The 17,023-nt window shown below is 46.7% G+C and overlaps 1 protein-coding gene across 1 annotated transcript; it reads right to left on the bottom strand.

Annotated features, from left to right (window-relative positions):
• Positions 1-10,543: 10,543 nt before the first annotated feature.
• On the bottom strand, positions 10,544-11,004 carry LOC121789772 (chlorophyll a-b binding protein 40, chloroplastic-like). Its single transcript, XM_042188136.1, has one exon. The coding sequence runs from the start codon at positions 10,944-10,946 to the stop codon at positions 10,560-10,562; it is 387 nt and encodes a 128-aa protein (XP_042044070.1). The 5' UTR covers positions 10,947-11,004; the 3' UTR covers positions 10,544-10,559.
• Positions 11,005-17,023: the final 6,019 nt, after the last annotated feature.

The following is a 17,023-nucleotide window of genomic DNA, read 5'->3' as shown; positions in this document are numbered from 1 at the left end:
AGGTTATGGCCTAAGATCGTGGGCGAAGCGTAGGTCATGGCCTACGATCGTGGCCTGAACTGCATCACGTGGTGGTAGTGGGTGTGTTGACATCCTGTATGGGTCCACTAACTCCTTGTTCGGCCGAATACCGAGACCGAACTGCTTTTGGTTGCCGATCTGAGAGTAGAGCTTGATGCCGACCTGAGAGCAGAGCTTGATTGGTTGGCTTTTACCGAGCTGTAGGCTGAGGCCGAACTCTTTGGTAATGCCGAACTGAACTCTTGGGCTTTGGCTGGCCGAGCTGTCACTGCTATTGGGCTTGTTTAGTACGTACCCCATCACTACCCCCCCCGAAAAGCGAAGTGATTCACTTCGGCGAAGCGAGTCACTTCGGCATTCTGGAAAAGGGTACGGGGGAGGCTGAAGTCAGGGGACGTGCCCTGCGCGTGACTGCATTAAATGCGGCATTAAATGCGACAGTAAAATCCGGCCGTTGAATCCTGAAAAGGTGGGATATGAAACGGTGCGATGATTTGAAATCTTTTCCAAATCTGATAAATACCGTCTTTCTTCATCATTTGAACACCTTGCTATTGGCTTCTTCTGCACTCTCTATCTTCTGCGTGAAAAATTTCCTTCCGCTTTCAAAAATTTCTTCAGACTACCTTCACCTTCAAAAAGTAAGAAAAATGTCTTCTTCTTCTTCTTCGGAGTCGGGTAGCGTTAGGAAAGGGGTAAGGGGTCTTCTAGCCGGAAAGAATCCGGGGAGAAGACCGTAGAGTATTTTCACAGTATCTTGAGTAAGGATACTGTGATATCCCTACCCGAAAAATACTTTTTTCCTGGGGGGAAGGCGGTGGTACCTGACGGTGATCATAGGGCTGACTCCCCGCCGGAGGGTTACGCCACCGTGTACGAGGCCTGCTTAGAATGCGGGCTTCGTTTCCCCCTCCTTCTGCCTTTATAGATTTACTAGATTTTTTTCAGCTTCCTTTAGGCCAGGTGACTCCGAACTCTTGGAGGCACTTGTCGGCCTTCGCTGCCGAACTCCGTAGGTTAGGAAGGGATTTGTCTTTGAAGGCGATCCTTAAATTCTTTCAATTTAAGAGGAAGGGGTCTTGGTTTTACTTGATCCCTTTACAGCCCTTTAGGGCCTTTTGTAAAACGAAGTGGCCGAAGTGGCAAAATCGCTTCTTCTACTATGATAGGACCGCGGCTCCTAGTTTTCCCTGGAGAGGGCCGGAGTCCGTTATCCGTCACCCTCGGCCTGAACCGTTGGACGAGCTCGATGGCGAGCTCAACAAGATTCCCATAGTTCAATACACGGAGTCTGAGCTCGTCAAGGGCGACGTCGTGTTCGACATCTCGTCTTCGGACGAAGAGCCGAGGGTGAGGATTTCTCTTTATCTTTATGCTCTACTGCTTTAACGAAGAAAATCTGACTTTGCTTTCTTGCTTTTGGCAGTGTTCATGTTGAATAAGGCTATCAGAAAGTCCTCCGAGCTTGTGGAGCCGGAGAGAGAGAAGGCTACCAGCTCGGCGCCTGATGCCGAGAAGAATCCGAAGAGGCAAAAGACCTCTTCGGGTCCAAAGAAGCCGGAGTCGACTTCGGCAAGCAAGAAGGGGAAGACCCAGAAGCCCCCAAGGGCGCCAGAGAAAGACGTGGTCTTGGCGCCTCCTTCGGAGCATATCTGTGAGCCATTTTTATGGCCCACGGACTTCGCCGAGGTGAATTGTCTTCTTGATTCCTTGGCTTGGCTTGTCTTGTATTTTTGGTGCCCTCTGTTAACTTTTTCCTTATCCATTTTCAGAGGAATGATATGCTCTCCAAGCTCGTCGCCGTCGAACTCTCCAAAGCGTCCAACGACTATGCCGAGATGCAGAGGAAATTGGCGGCTGCTTGTCACCGGGCCGAGCAGGCTGAGGCAAACTTTGAGAAAGCCAGGGCTGCTAGGATTTCGGCCAGGATGAAGCTCAGTTTGCCAAAAACCAGCTCGTCATCCAGCGAGAGCAGACGAAACGGAGGGATGCTGCCGCCGTGGTTGCCCAAGGAGAGGGTCTCCGTGCCTACACGGAGAGACTCTTTTTGAGCAGCCAGTTCTCGGCCTTTGTCGGTAGTCTGGTAAGGCTAATTGCCGATAAGGGCGAGCAGGGGCCCGACGTCGTGCTGCCTCTGTACAGCCGAGAGATAGCTGCTCGGCTTCAGAATCTGCCGCTCCTTGAGGAGCTCGCTTCATCCTCGGTCCTGCTTTCTGCAGACCGAGTCCGGAGTTGTCGAGCTGATCGGGACGAGAACCTGGAGGCTATCTTTGCCTCCGTGGGACCCGTTTCACCCGCTTCGACTTACAACGGAGAGGGTGAGGCCGAGCCGCTGGAGCGGAGGCCGAAGTCGATCAGGCCGGGCATCCGGAGAGGAGGCCGATCAGGAGGCGGAGGCGAGGCCGGCAGGAGCGAGGCCGAGGCTGAGGTAGCCCAGAGAAGGAAGCTGTACCAGACCGAGGAGCCGGAGACGAAGCAGGCGGAGTATGATTTCGTCTCCCTTCTCTTAGTCTAGTTTCTTCCTTGTAAAATGGCCTTGAAGCCCTAGTGTAAAAAATTTTCCTTGTGAATGAAAAATTCTCTACATTTGTCTTCGTATAGCTTTCGTACTCGCCTTTACTCCTGTTGTATTTTACTATCTGCTCGGTACAGCTGCCGAACTAATATAGCTGCTTTGTACTCAAGGAGATGGAGATACTTCACTGGAAACGGCTGTACTCTTCGGCTTTAGACGAAGCTGAGAGAAGAGCTATAGCCGATCAGACGAAGAATGACGAGCTTCTGGCTCGTTTAGTGAAGCTGAGGCCGATAATAAGGACTTAGAGTCCGATAAGAAGGATCTGGAGGCCGAGCTGAATACGACCATTGCTGAGGACTGCGTACGAGGATTACATCCGTGTGCGGGGGATTGACCATCTCAGATGTTCAGAGTCGAGTTGACGAACTGTGGGAGGAATATCTTGTACTCCGGAGGAACAATGCGCTGGAGAGCTCGGCTTGCCAACAAGTTGTGAAATCATTACGGCGCTGGGCTTCTCGGTACGACATTGTTCTTTCTCGGCGCCCCTCCATAGAAAGATTCCTTCGGCATATCGTGCCAACAGATGCTCGCACTCCAGATCAAACCTCTGGTTCCCTTGTTCAAAATCCTACTCCCAGCCAACAACGAACTCCGGAACAGCCGGAAACGTCAAGACGAGAACGGGCTCAGGAGCAACCGGAATCGTCAAGACGGGGACGGACTGAAATTCGCCGAGGAGTTGTGACTATGAGCGAGCAAGATCAGCAGATGCTTATTGCAGAGACTCTTCATCGCCGAGGTGTTAGGACTTCTCGGGCTCGGGAAGAGGCGTTGGGTCGAGGATAGCATCTCGTCGACCTGCTTATTCTTCATCTGCTCGGAACAACCGAACTCGGCTTCCAGAGGATTTTGCAGATAGGTGGCTTAACTTCAGCAACCCTGGACGGTAGAATAGTCCTTTGTAATAGCGTAACGCCATTTTGTAGGGTAGCGGAGTTGTATGCCGAACAAGATTTGATAAATGAAATTTTGTTTTCGCTTCTAACACTGTATTTACAGCTTAGCGAAAAAATTTCATCGTACTTGTCCTCGGTCTTATGAAGTAGACTTCTTTGACCGGACTTGGTCCTTGGTCTGATGAAATAAACATCTTTTGACCGGACTTGTTTTGTGTTCTAATTTTGCGATTTTGTCGCCGGGATCGAACTTTCCCTTGTCCTAATTCGGCGAGTTTTATCGCGTGGATCGGACTTTCCCAGTTAACCGAAGTGGTCTTATGCAGTAAACCTCTTTGACTAGACATGGTCGTCCTCGGTCTTATGAGGTAAACTGCTTTGACCGAACTTGGTCGTCCTAATTCGGCGAGTTTTATCGCGTGGATTGGACTTTCCCTTGTCCTAATTCAGGCAAGTTTTATCGCGAGAATCGGACTTTTGTTGCAGTTCGTTTCAGACGAAGTGCTTGATTCTTAAGCAGAATTGTGGTCTTGTATCCTCTTTAGAAGCTTTGGACACACAATCGTGGGCTTGTTGCAGCTCGTTTCAGACGAACTGCTTGTTTAGCTGAATTGTGGTCTTATATCCTCCTTGGAAGCTTGGACTCACAATCGTTGGCTTATTGCAGTTCGTTTCAGACGGACTGCTTGTTAAGCTGAATTGTGGTCTTATATCCTCCTTAGAAGCTTGGACTCACAATAGTCTTTAATAATCGATCTAAAAAGGGGATCAGTCTTTAAAGAACGATATACCTTGGTACCATTTGTAAGAGACGACAAGCACATAGGGACAAAACACATAGAGAAAAAATGAAAAAGACGAAAGAAAAAACTTTAAACTTTTTATAAAACGACAAGTAAAAGGTGCAAGTAAAAAACAAACAAATAAAAACACATACCCCTATGACCGAACTAGACACGAGACGGACTGACCGGACTTGTCTCTTACAAGTGGAACTTCTTGAGGTTGGAGACGTGCCATGTTCGGGGTACTTGTTCTCCTGACATGTGAGTCAATTTATAAGACCCTTTGCCGAGGACTTCTGACACCCGATATGGACCCTCCCATGTGGGTTCGAGTTTGCCCAGCTTTTCTGCTCGGCTTACTTCGTTGTTTCTCAAGACGAGATCTCCCACTTGAAATTGAAGCTTTTTCACCCTTTGGTTATAATACCGGGCTACTTGCTCCTTATACTTGGCTGCTTTTATGCACGCCAATTCTCTTCTTTCTTCGGCGAGATCTAGTTCTGCTCTCAGTCCGTCGTCATTCATTTCTGAGGAGAAATTTAGAGTTCGGGGACTGGGTACGCCGATCTCCACCGGAATTACGGCTTCAGTGCCGTACACCAGACTATACGGAGTTTCACCGTTGGAGGTTTTGGGTGTAGTTCGGTAGGACCATAGGACTTGAGGGAGATTTTCTACCCATTGTCCTTTGGCTTGTTCTAACCGAGCTTTCAACCCTTTCACCAGAATCCGGTTCGTTACTTCCGTTTGTCCGTTTGCTTGGGGATGGGAGACCGAAGTGAACCGCTGTTGTATGTTCAGCTCTTGGCACCAATTCTTGAACGTCTTGTCGGTGAACTGAGTCCCATTATCCGAGATGAGGATGTGGGGTATGCCAAATCGGCACACTATGTTCTTCCAGACGAAGTCCAATGCCTTTGAGCTCGTTATCGTAGCTAATGGTTCAGCCTCCACCCACTTCGTGAAGTAGTCCACGGCAACGATAAGGAATTTCATTTGCCGAGGAGCTTGAGGAAGTGGTCCCACTATGTCTATGCCCCATTGCATGAAAGGCCAAGGGCTTTGCATAGTGTATAGATCGGTCTGCGGCATCCTTGGGACATTTGCATGAATTTGGCACTTCGTACACTTCTTGACGAGCTGCACTGCCTCTTGTACCATGGTTGGCCAATAATATCCCCATCTCAGAACTTTTTTAGCTAAAGCTCTGGCTCCGATGTGGCTACCGCACGATCCTTCATGAACTTCTCTGAGGATGTAGTCCGTCTCTTCTGGTCCTACGCACCGCAATAACGGCTGGAGGTAAGACTTTCTAAAGAGGACTCCTTCATGAAGTTCGTACCGAAGAGCTCGGCACGTGATCTTCCGAGCTTCTCTCTTATCCTCGGGCAATTGTCCTTGATCCAGATACTGCAAGATCGGCGTCATCCAGTTCGGCGAGCTGGATACAGAATGTACCTCGGCTTCATCAATGCTTCGATGCATTAATTCTTCCGCCTTTGAGCTCGGATCTGAGGCCAACTTACTTAAGGTATCTGCTCGGCTATTTTCCGCTCTGGGAATGCGGATTATCCGGAAATAGGAGAAACTTCGGCTGATGCTTTGCGCTTTGTCCAAATACTTCTTCATTCTCTCGTCACGGGCTTCACTTGTACCCAACATGTGATTTACTATGACTTGTGAATCACAATGGACTTTGAGAGATTTGACGAGTAGACTTTGCGCTAACTGGAGTCCCGCCAGGAGGGCTTCGTACTCGGCTTCATTATTAGTAGTGGGGAATAGGAAACGAAGTGAGTAGGTTACCTCGTGTCCGTCGGGAGCGACAAGTAAAATACCAGCTCCACTTCCCATCTTGTTTGAAGCTCCATCTACGAATCCGCTCCAGCAGTCCGGCGGCTCTACTTCGGATTCCAAGGGTGTGCTAGTTCGGCATTGGCAGAATTCTTCTGTTCGGCAATAATAGGAATTGCTTGATCGAACTTCGCTTCTGCAAGAAAATCTGCCAAGGCTTGTCCCTTGATGGCTTTCCGAGGTAGATATTCAATTGTGTGCTCTCCCAACTCTATAGCCCACTTGGCGATTCTGCCCGATGCTTCTGGCTTGGTCAAAACTTGCCGAAGAGGTAGATCGGTTAAGACGCATACCTTGTGAGCATAGAAGTATGGCCGCAGTCTCCTTGCTGCATTTACTAACGCCAGAGCAATTTTTTCCAGAGGTTGATACCTTGTTTCTGGACCTCTTAATGCTCGGCTTGTAAAGTAGATGGGAAACTGCTTTAGGCCTTCTTCTCGTACAAGCACCGCGCTGATGGTTTGATCCGATGCCGCTAAGTATAAGAATAGTACTTCGGCTTCGGCTGGAGCAGAGAGAATAGGAAGCTCGGCTAGATAACTTTTGAGCTCGTCAAAGGCCTTTTTCTGCTCGGCTCCCCACTCGAACTTTGGTGCCTTTTTCAACACCTTGAAGAACGGCAGTTGCTTTTCGGCTGCTTGGGAAAGGAATCGACTCAGTGCGGCTAGACATCCGGTTAGCCTTTGCACGTCATGTATGGACTTCGGCATCGCCATGTTCTGAACGACTTGAACTTTTGAGGGGTTTGCCTTGAGTCCGTCCTTTGAAACCCAACAACCCAGAAACTTTCCGAATCTACCAAAAAGGTACACTTTTGGGGATTAAGTTTGAGGTTGGCTTTCTTGAGCACGTTGAGAGTGGACTTGAGGTTGTGCTCGTACTCCGAGGTGCTTTTGCTCTTGACGACTATATCGTCAACATATACTTCGACTTCCTTTCCAATCAGGTGCCGAAAAAGCTTGTCTACCATCCTTTGATAAGTGGCTCCGGCATTCTTTAAACCGAATGGCATCTTTTTATAAGCGAAAATGCCGAAATCAGTAATGAAGGCCGTTTTTGAAGCGTCAATCTCATCCATTAAAACCTGATGGTATCCTTTGTATAGATCAAGAAAACAAAAAATTTCAAAGCCTATCAGAGCTTCTACTTTTTTATCTATGTTCGGAAGGGGATAGCAATCTTTGGGACAGTGCTTATTTAGATCGGTGAAATCTATGCACATCCGCCATCCTCCTTCCTTTTTCTTGATCATGACAGGATTGGCCACCCACGACGGATACTTCACTTCGAATAACACATCCGCCTTCAATAATTGACGGACTTCGTCATGGATGACTTGACTTCGTTCTGCCGCAAAGAGTCTTTGCTTCTGTTTTATCGGCCGGACCGAAGGATCAATATTTAAACGATGAGTGATTACCTCGGGGGGCACTCCGGTCATGTCCAACGGAGACCATGCAAAGACGTCTTTGTACTCCTTGAGGAGCTGGATGGTTTTTTCCCGAAGTAGAGGCGTTCCCGCGAAGCCGATCTTAACCGTTCTGGATGGATCGTCTTCGTACAGCTGAACTGTCATCGAGTTCGGCTCCGGTATGACTTCGGTCATCGCCTCTGACTCCGGCTGCTGTGATTGCTATGCTTGGTGGTGCCGATCTGACTGCTCGGCACTTCTAAGCGCAATTTGCAGGCATTCCTTTGCTCTTTTTTGGTCACCTCGGATGACCGCTATCCCTCCTTTAGTAGGGATCTTGATGGTGAGGTGATAGGTGGAGCAAACGGCCCGAACTGTGTTGAGCCAGTCTCTTCCCAGGATGACGTTGTACGGGGACCGAGCTTTTACCACGAAAAACTCAATCATCGTACTGGAGCTAGTAGGCGCTTTCCCCACCGTGATCGGAAGGCTGATAATACCTTCAGGGCGGGTGTCCTCCTGGGCGAAGCTCTTCAGGGGAAGCGGAGCCGGGCTGAGCCGAGCTGGGTCCACTTCTAGTTTGTCGAAGCACTCTTTAAAAAGAATGCTGACTGACGCTCCTGTATCCACAAACACCCTGTGGATCAGTTTGTTTGCCACTCCGGCTTGGATGACAATGGCGTCTTGGTGAGGAGAGATGGCCGGGACGGGATCAGCATCCGAGAACGTAATCACTTCGTCCTGCTTCAGCCTTTTATGCGTTGGCTCCTCTCGATTGGAGCCCCTGCGCTCTGACTTCAGGGACGACTTGGTCTTCCCGGCAGGAGAGCGTCAATAGTCAGGATTACTCCATCATATTGCGGCTCGTCATCGTCTTCGGGATCCGGCTGCCTTTTCGGATCCTGAGGAGCGCAGTTCGCACCTCTCTGCTTCTTATTCTTCTTTGACTGCTTGCTTTGGTATTTTTTCAATGTCCCTGCCCTCACAAGAACATCGATACCTGCAGCCAAGTTTCTGCACTCCTCGGTATCGTGACCGTGGTCTTGATGGTAGGAGCAGTAGTTATCCTGGGGTCGGCGCGCGGCAGATTTCGTCATCCGCTTTGGCTTTTCGAACAGGTCGGAGTGTAGTTCGAAAATTTCCGCTCTCGGCTTGTTCAGCGGTACGAACTGAGCGGGCGGCTTCTCGGGATTGAGACGGGGTCCCAATCTGTCTTGCACCGGAGTCCTTTGAATCCTTTCAAAAGGAGTTCGGCGAGGATGTCCCTGATCGCCAAAAGGAGTTCGGCGAGGATGTCCCTGATCGCTATGATCGGGCTTCCTCCTGTCTCCTCGGGACGATGAGCTGTCTAACGACCGTTTGCGACGGTCTGCCTCATCGGCTCGGGAGTACTGGTCCGCAATGTCCCACATTTCCTGAGCTGTCTGCGGACCGCACTCAACGAGCTTCCTGTAGAGAGCTCCGGGCAGGATTCCATTTTGGAATGCCGAGATGACAAGCAGATCGTTGAGATCGTCCACTTGCAGGCATTCCTTGTGGAATCTTGTCATAAAGTCGCTGATTTTTTCGTCGCGACCTTGACGAATGGAAAGCAGCTGAGCCGAAGTGATTCGGGCTTCCGCTTTCTGAAAGAACCTCCTGTGGAAGGCATCCATTAGATCTCGGTAAGATCTGATGCTGCCCTGGGGGAGGCTATCGAACCACCTTCTCGCGTTCCCGATGAGCAGCTCGGGAAATAGCTTGCACATGTGGACCTCGTTGAGACCCTGGTTCGCCATGTTATATTGATAGCGCCCAGGAAATCGTGAGGGTCCACGAGCCCGTCGTAAGTCATCGACGGAGTTCGGTAGTTCTGTGGTAGGGGAGTTCGGGTGATGTCGTCCGAGAACGGAGTCTTCAGTGCTCCGTACACGGCGAATCCGATATCTCGTCGGTATGGAGGAGATTGAGTTCTCCTGTGATTCCGGTACCGAGGAAGATCAGGAATATGTCGGGGTTGAGGATTCTTCTTCCTGGAAGACACGGCACTACTGCGGTAGTGACTTTCATGTCTGGATGAGGAAGGAGAATCCTCCGTTTTCGTCTTCGGCTCTTGGCTCTTTTGCAGGAAGGCTAAGAACTCATCCTGCTTCTCAGCCAAGAACAGCTTGACAGCCTCATTCAGATCAGGCTGCTGGGAAGACTCAGTGGGACGATTTTTGGAGCGGCCTGTTCCTTCGCCATGAGAACTGGTGGTGGATTTATCCCTAGGCTGTTTTCCAGACCTATGGGATGGATTGGCTTCCTCCGGGTTCTCACGGGCAGGAATGCGGGTATTCTGCGATCTGGTATGCATTTTTTGGGTGGAAAAAATGGATCAAAAATTCGCTTTATCACAAATTTTGTTCTTCGCTTCCCACAGACGGCGCCAGTGATGATTCCGCGAATTATTGATGATGATAAATGCTCGTAAAAATAAATCACGACACAGAGAATTTAACGTGGTTCGATTTACTGAGGTAAATCTACGTCCACGGGGAGAAAGGGGGCAGGTTTGTATTGCTTGATCTGCCAAATACAGCTTACAACACAGACTTGCTATATGATTGTTTCTCTAGAGAGATTCTAACCCCTTCTATCAGATCTAAGTTCTATTTATATAATGAACTCAGATCATGGCTTGCATCACCACCCTAAGTCGTGGATGTCGTGTAGGTTATGGCCTAAGATCGTGGGCGAAGCGTAGGTCATGGCCTACGATCGTGGCCTGAACTGACATCACGTGGTAGTGGGTGTGTTGGACATCCTGTATGGGTCCACTAACTCCTTGTTCGGCCGAATACCGAGACCGAACTGCTTTGGTTGCCGATCTGAGAGTAGAGCTTGATGCCGACCTGAGAGCAGAGCTTGATTGGTTGGCTTTTACCGAGCTGTAGGCTGAGGCCGAACTCTTTGGTAATGCCGAACTGAACTCTTGGGCTTTGGGCTGGCCGAGCTGTCACTGCTATTGGGCTTGTTTAGTACGTACCCCATCACACGGCTTCCCCGAACTTGACGCCGTTGCGGGAGAGGAGCTCGGGGAAGACGCAGCCGAGGGCGCCGAGCATGGCCCACCTCGAGTGGATCACCTCCAGCTCTCTGTTCTTGGCGAAGGTCTCTGGGTCGGCGGAGAGCCCTGCGGTGTCCCAGCCGTAGTCGCCGGGGAACTCGCCGGTGAGGTAGCTGGGGGCCTCGCCGGAGAAGGGGCCGAGGTACTTGACGCGGTCGGGGCCATACCAGGGGCTGCCGGAGGAGACAGACTTGGAGGCGGGTTTGCGCATGGAGACGCGGCCGCCGTTGCTGGCGGAGAGCTGGGGGGTGGTCTTGACCGCCTGACCGGCGAAGGATGGGGAGGAGAGAGCCATTGTGGAGGCGGCCATTGCTGTGACTGTGTGTGAGGAGAAGTGTGTATGTTTTTAACTTTAAGAGTGATGAAGTGGAAGGGGGAAATGTCTGTGTTTTTATAAGGTATTTGGAGCTTGGGGGGTCCTTATCTCTGAGTATCAATTTATGTGTTCTTATTGGTTGGTGACATTTTAGTGTAGATAATAGTAGTACTATTAATTATTTGTATTGATATTTTGTAGATATGAGGATGGAAGCTCCTAATGCCATGGTGTGATTTGCTTAGGTTTTGAGCCAATAAGTTGTTGCCAAGTGTGCGGATGGATATTGCAGATTTGTAGTATAACAAGTTTGATTTATTACTATTATTAGTATATCAAAAGAGATGAAACTTCATATTCATGCATGTGGCCTCGGACAAAATATGACCTGAATGCCTATAGCTTTTCTTATTCGAATCAAATGGCCTAATTTTCAATTTTTCATGGTTACCGTTAGAGATCGCTAAACAATTTAAGCATGCCTTGACTAGGGGTGGGCAAAAATACTGAAAAAAAGGTATATTGATTGTATCGTACGGAAAAATTTTCCATTTCATTTTATATAGGTATATATTTTAATTTATAGGTCAAGGAGAAAGACCGTACACTAAAAAAATCTATCTTTTAGGGATACAAAAATTGAGACGCAATTACTAGCATTTGGAAATTTTTAAAAATAATCATAATTTAGGGCGCAAAAGAAAACGTTCCTAAGTTGATGGCAAATTATCTTAATCTTTTGTTTATAGAGACACTAACAATTACGACATTTTTATGAAGCGTTGGTGGTATAATTAGACACAAAAAATTAACGTCCTTAATTGTCATTATCTGATTTTTTTATTATAGTGGCAGATCTAAATATTTATACAAAATTACTTTTTATGTTTAATGATGTTGGAAAAGCAGAAGACATTAATATGCCGCCCACATTAATATGCCGTCCACCTTCATTATGGAGAGTTCCTAAGTAGTGTAGAGTTCCTAAGTTTTGTAGAATACCAACTACATTTAGTGATGTACTAGAATGTTCTCATTCACCCTATAAATACTAGGGTAATGAACATTTGAACACACAAAAAAACATTTACAGAAATACATCTCTACTTCTACTTCCATATCCAAAATGCCTTATCAATCTTCAAATATCTCTCTCGATCACCATCTTTAAGATGGTATCAGAGCAGGAAATCAACAAAAAACCTCAAATGGAGGTTAGCCAAATACACACTCTCGAGCTATTGATCGAGACAATATCAAATCTAATTGATTTGTACAAAGCCAACAAAAATCAAAACCAAAATTCCTACCATTCGAAGAAGACCAGTGACGGTGAATCTAAACCTGACATAACGGAAGAATTTGGCAGCGCCACCGACTCCCACTCGCGTAACCACTGCAATGGTTCGCCTTCCGATCAAAAAAACTAGATGTCTGCCCTCAATCCAGACAAGCTCCGGATCAACCAGACCGTGTGGCCAGGCACGCACGACTCCGCTACCAACCAAATCGGTATCCCCTTCATCAACCGCCCCTTCGCCCAGTGCCATAACCGTAATGGTTCGTCGGCACTAGAGCTCTCGGAGGGTGAAGGAGGGTCGGCAGCTTTGCGGTGGGGAAGGAGGAAGAAGCAGAGGAGGCGCAGGGCCAGCGCTCCGACGGATTGCACCGATCCACCACCGCCTTCCAATAGTCACAGATCCAAAAAGAGCTTTGGCGGCGGAGGCTTTGCGGTGGGGAAGAAGGAAGAAGGGAAGGAGAAAGTATTGGAGGCGGCTAGGATCAACTTCTGCCCGATTTGGGGGCTTTCTAAATACACCACCTCCATTTTGTAAATAAGCCCCTCAATTCTGAGAAAATCCCAAAATAAACCCCACACAAAAAATCCCTACCAAAATCTCCCCAAGTCAATTATGATATTACAAAATCCGCCCCAGTTGACCAAAAAATTGCAGAAAAAATCCCCTTTTATCCGAATTTCCGAGAATACACCCCAAACTTTCGACAAAATTGAAAATACACCCCAACATTTTGAATTTCAGCCTTCCATTACTTGTACAAACACATTCCAAGCTTTAGCGTACTCATCTTCCTCAAACATAGGACCTAAAGACTACCATTGGATTTTTGACTGTGGGGCAACCGATACCATGTCCTTTGATGCATCGGACTTCCTCGATATTTCTCAATCCACAAAAAATTTTGTCCAAACAGCTAGTGGGGTGTTAGCACAAGTAGAGGGGGCAGGAACTGTCACTATCTCACCAACCCTTCGCCTCTCAAACTGTCTTTATGTTCCTTCATTGTCCCACAAACTTTTATCTGTTAGTCATGTAATAAGAGATCTCAACTGCAAATTGCTAATGCAGCCTCATTTTTGTATGTTACAGGATATCAAGACGGGGACGATAGTTGGGCGTGACACTGAGCGACATGGATTGTACTACGTGGATGAGATAGCCCAACAGAGTACTGCGATGCTAACTCACGGACTAACTGACAGGCAGATTTGGCTCTTGCATCGCCGGTTAGGGCACCCATCCATAAGTTATCTTCGCCTACTATTTCCTGAGTTAGTTTCTTCTATGCATGTTTTGAATTGTGAAACTTGTGTTTTAGCAAAAAGTCACAGACATTCCTTCAAATTAAACAACACTAGAGAAAAATCACCTTTTGCGTTGGTTCACTCTGATGTGTGGGGCCCTGCTCCGGTTACTGGAGGACAAGGTTTTTGATATTTTCTGTTGTTTATTGATGATTTTCCGTGTATGACTTGGATTTATTTTTTAAAAACAAAATCAAAAGTTTTTGAGAAATTTACTGAGTTCTATCGTCTTGTCCAAACCCAATATAGCTCTAGAATTCAAATCCTTAGATCTGATAATGGGAGGGGATACGTGAACTCTAAGATGTCATCTTTCTTCACTGAAAATGGCCTTGTCCACCAAACTTCATGTGCTTATACACCAGAACAAAATGGGGTAGCCGAGCGAAAAAATCGATATATCCTAGAAATCACCCGTGCCCTCCTCATTGAATCAAACATCCCAAAATCCTTCTGGCCAAAAGCCATCGCAACTTCCTTCTATCTCTTAAATCGTCTTCCCACAGGGATCCTTAACTTCAAAACTCCTCTAGAAGTCTTCTCTTCCCAAAACTCGGTACCATCATCCCTCCATCTCGACCCCAAAATTTTTGGCTGTACCGTGTTTGTCCACATCCCCAAACATGACCGTGACAAATTCTCTCCTTGTGCAATCAAATGTGTGTTCTTGGGTTATGGGAAAAATAAAAAGGTTATCGATGCTATGACCCTTCGACAGATCGTATGTGCACAACAATGAACTACGACTTTGTTGAAAACGAATATTTTTATAACCAATCTAGCGGTCAGGGGGAGAGTAAGTTAGAAAACTCGAGTAGTGACGCACTAAATTGACTACCTCTTTGGGGAGAAACCATTCAGGTGGAGGGAGAGAACAACCAAACAAATCAGTCAGACCAAAATCCTGTCACAGAAGTTGGTCCAACGGAGGAAGTTAGCAGTACCATCGGGCAGTCAAATCCCCAAGAACATGATGTGTCGCTTCAGGATCCCTCCGAGCTATCTGACCAGTCTTTGAATTCTGAGGTAAACACTTCTGATCCCAATATTAGTACCCTACCTGAAACCACTAACAGTGACAGGGAAAACAGAAGTGATACAAATGAGCCACCGACGGAACAAGAGACAGGGCACGACAGATTGTCCCAAAGAAGTACAAGGGGCATTCCTCCTCGGAGATATTCGCCAGACTGGAAAGGGCGGAAATCTAGATACAGTATTGCCAATCTCACCCAGGGACACCTTACCGAAATGGCTAGGGCATTTGAAGCTGCACTTTATGAAGAAGAAGAGATTCCACAGTCGTTCGAAGAGGCAATGAAACACAAGAAATGGAGGGAAGCCATGAAGAAGGAGATTGATGCCTTGATAAAAAATGAAACGTGGGAAAAGTGTGCTCTACCTCTGGGAAAGAAACCAGTAGGATGTCGGTGGATCTTCACCATAAAAAGGGTGCAGATGGTTCAATCGAGAGATACAAGGCAAGATTGGTTGCTAAGGGATATACTCAGGTATATGGAGTAGACTACGAAGAAACTTTCTCCCCTGTGGCCAAACTAAATACAGTAAGAGCGTTTCTATCTGTAGCTGCATGTAAGGAATGGCCATTATACCAGTTTGATGTTACAAATGCCTTCCTTCATGGAGAACTTGAGAAAGACAAAGAAGTCTACATGGAGGTCCCACCAGGTTTTTATGAAGAATTTGGAAGAGGACAGGTGTGCAGACTGAGGAAGACTCTTTATGGGTTAAAGCAATCCCCCAGAGTGTGGTTTGGAAGATTTTGCCAGGCAATGTTCAAACATGGCTTCAAACAAAGCCATTCAGATCACACACTATTCCTAAAGAAGAGGAACGACAAAATGACATGTCTAATAATCTATGTTGACGACATGATCATAACAGGAGATGATGCCGAGGAGATCCAAAATCTAAAGGAGAATCTTTCGGGAGTTTGAAATGAAGGACTTGGGAGCTTTAAAGTACTTCCTAGGAATTGAAGTGTTGAGATCCAAGCACGGAATATTCCTAAGGCAGAAGAAGTATGTTCTTGACATGTTAGCAGAAACGAGATTACTGGACTGCAAGCCTGCTGAAACGCCAATGGTACCCAACCATGGATTGATGATTGTGGATGGAGCTAAGCCTAAAGACCGTGAAAGATATCAACGGTTAGTAGGTAAACTTATCTATCTTTCTCATACTAGGCCCGACATCACGTATGCAGTTGGAGTTGTCAGTCAATTCATGCATCAGCCTCAGGAAGATCATATGGATGCTGTCATGAGAATTGTGAGATACTTAAAGGGAACAACCAGCTATGGGGTATTCTTAGAAAAGAAGAAAGATTTGGAGATTGATGGATACACTGATGCAGATTGGGCAAACAATCCAGTTGATAGAAAATCAACTGGAGGATATTTTACCTTTGTTGGGGGTAATTTAGTCACGTGGAGGAGCAAAAAGCAGAAAGTGGTTGCCTTGTCAAGTGCGGAAGCTGAATTCCGAGGGATCAGAAGCGATCTTATGGAGATACTCTGGCTTCGAAGATTATTAACAGAAATTGGATTCCCACCGACACGGAGAAGCCAGCTTTTCTGTGACAATAAAGCTGCAATTAGCATTTCAGAAAATCTCGTACAGCATGATAGGACCAAACATGTTGAGGTCGATCGTCACTTTATCAAAGAGAAACTTGAAAGCGGGATTATCGAGTTCCCATTTGTCCGATCCGAGGAACAACTGGCAGACATTCTCTCACCAAGGCGTTGAGTCCTACAAAATTCAAAGAATTCCTTGGCAAGTTAAGTATCGGGGATACCGTTACTAAACTTGAGGGGGGAGTGTTGGAAAAGATGATGACATTAATATGCCGCCCACCTTCATTATGGAGAGTTCCTAAGTATTGTAGAGTTCCTAAGTTTGGTAGAGTACCAACTACATTTAGTGATGTACTAGAATGTTCTCATTCACCCTATAAATACTAGGGTAATGAACATTTGAACACACAAAAAAATATTTACAGAAATACATCTCTACTTCTACTTCCATATTCAAATATCTCTCTCGATCACCATCTTTAAGAAATGGTGCGGGTTTGTGTTAGGATGGCAAAATTGTTGCACATTTTCATTTCAAAAAACTTTTACTATCGTTGTACATTTATACGTGGAATATGTCAACTTACAATTCCTTGTATACAAAATTTATTTTAGTAAAAAGAACTACTACTACTATTAAAGACTATTAAAGAGTATCACTCTTTGACTTTGGCAGAATGAGTGTTTCGGAGCATCAGCTCTAAACTTTTGTTGGATAGTTGATGCATTTTTTATGGATTAGGGCTGACCAAAGCTTGAGGCTGGATTTCGAAAGCTAAAGGTAAAAATTGACAGTTTTGTTAGGGTGTCGATGATTATGGATAGGTTCGAGATCTCAACTAATTGTCTCTCCTTGATACAAAGGT

Source organism: Salvia splendens, unplaced genomic scaffold, assembly GCF_004379255.2.
Source record: "Salvia splendens isolate huo1 unplaced genomic scaffold, SspV2 ctg333, whole genome shotgun sequence".
In the NCBI taxonomy this organism is placed as follows: Eukaryota; Viridiplantae; Streptophyta; class Magnoliopsida; order Lamiales; family Lamiaceae; genus Salvia; species Salvia splendens.
The sequence above is the reverse complement of the archived record's forward strand: the minus strand, read 5'-3'. Positions and strand labels throughout refer to the sequence as shown.

Coding starts and splice junctions, on each gene's coding strand:
- LOC121789772 (XM_042188136.1), bottom strand. CDS start 10,946: ATGGCCGCCTCCACAATGGCTCTCTCCTCCCCATCCTTCGCCGGTCAG.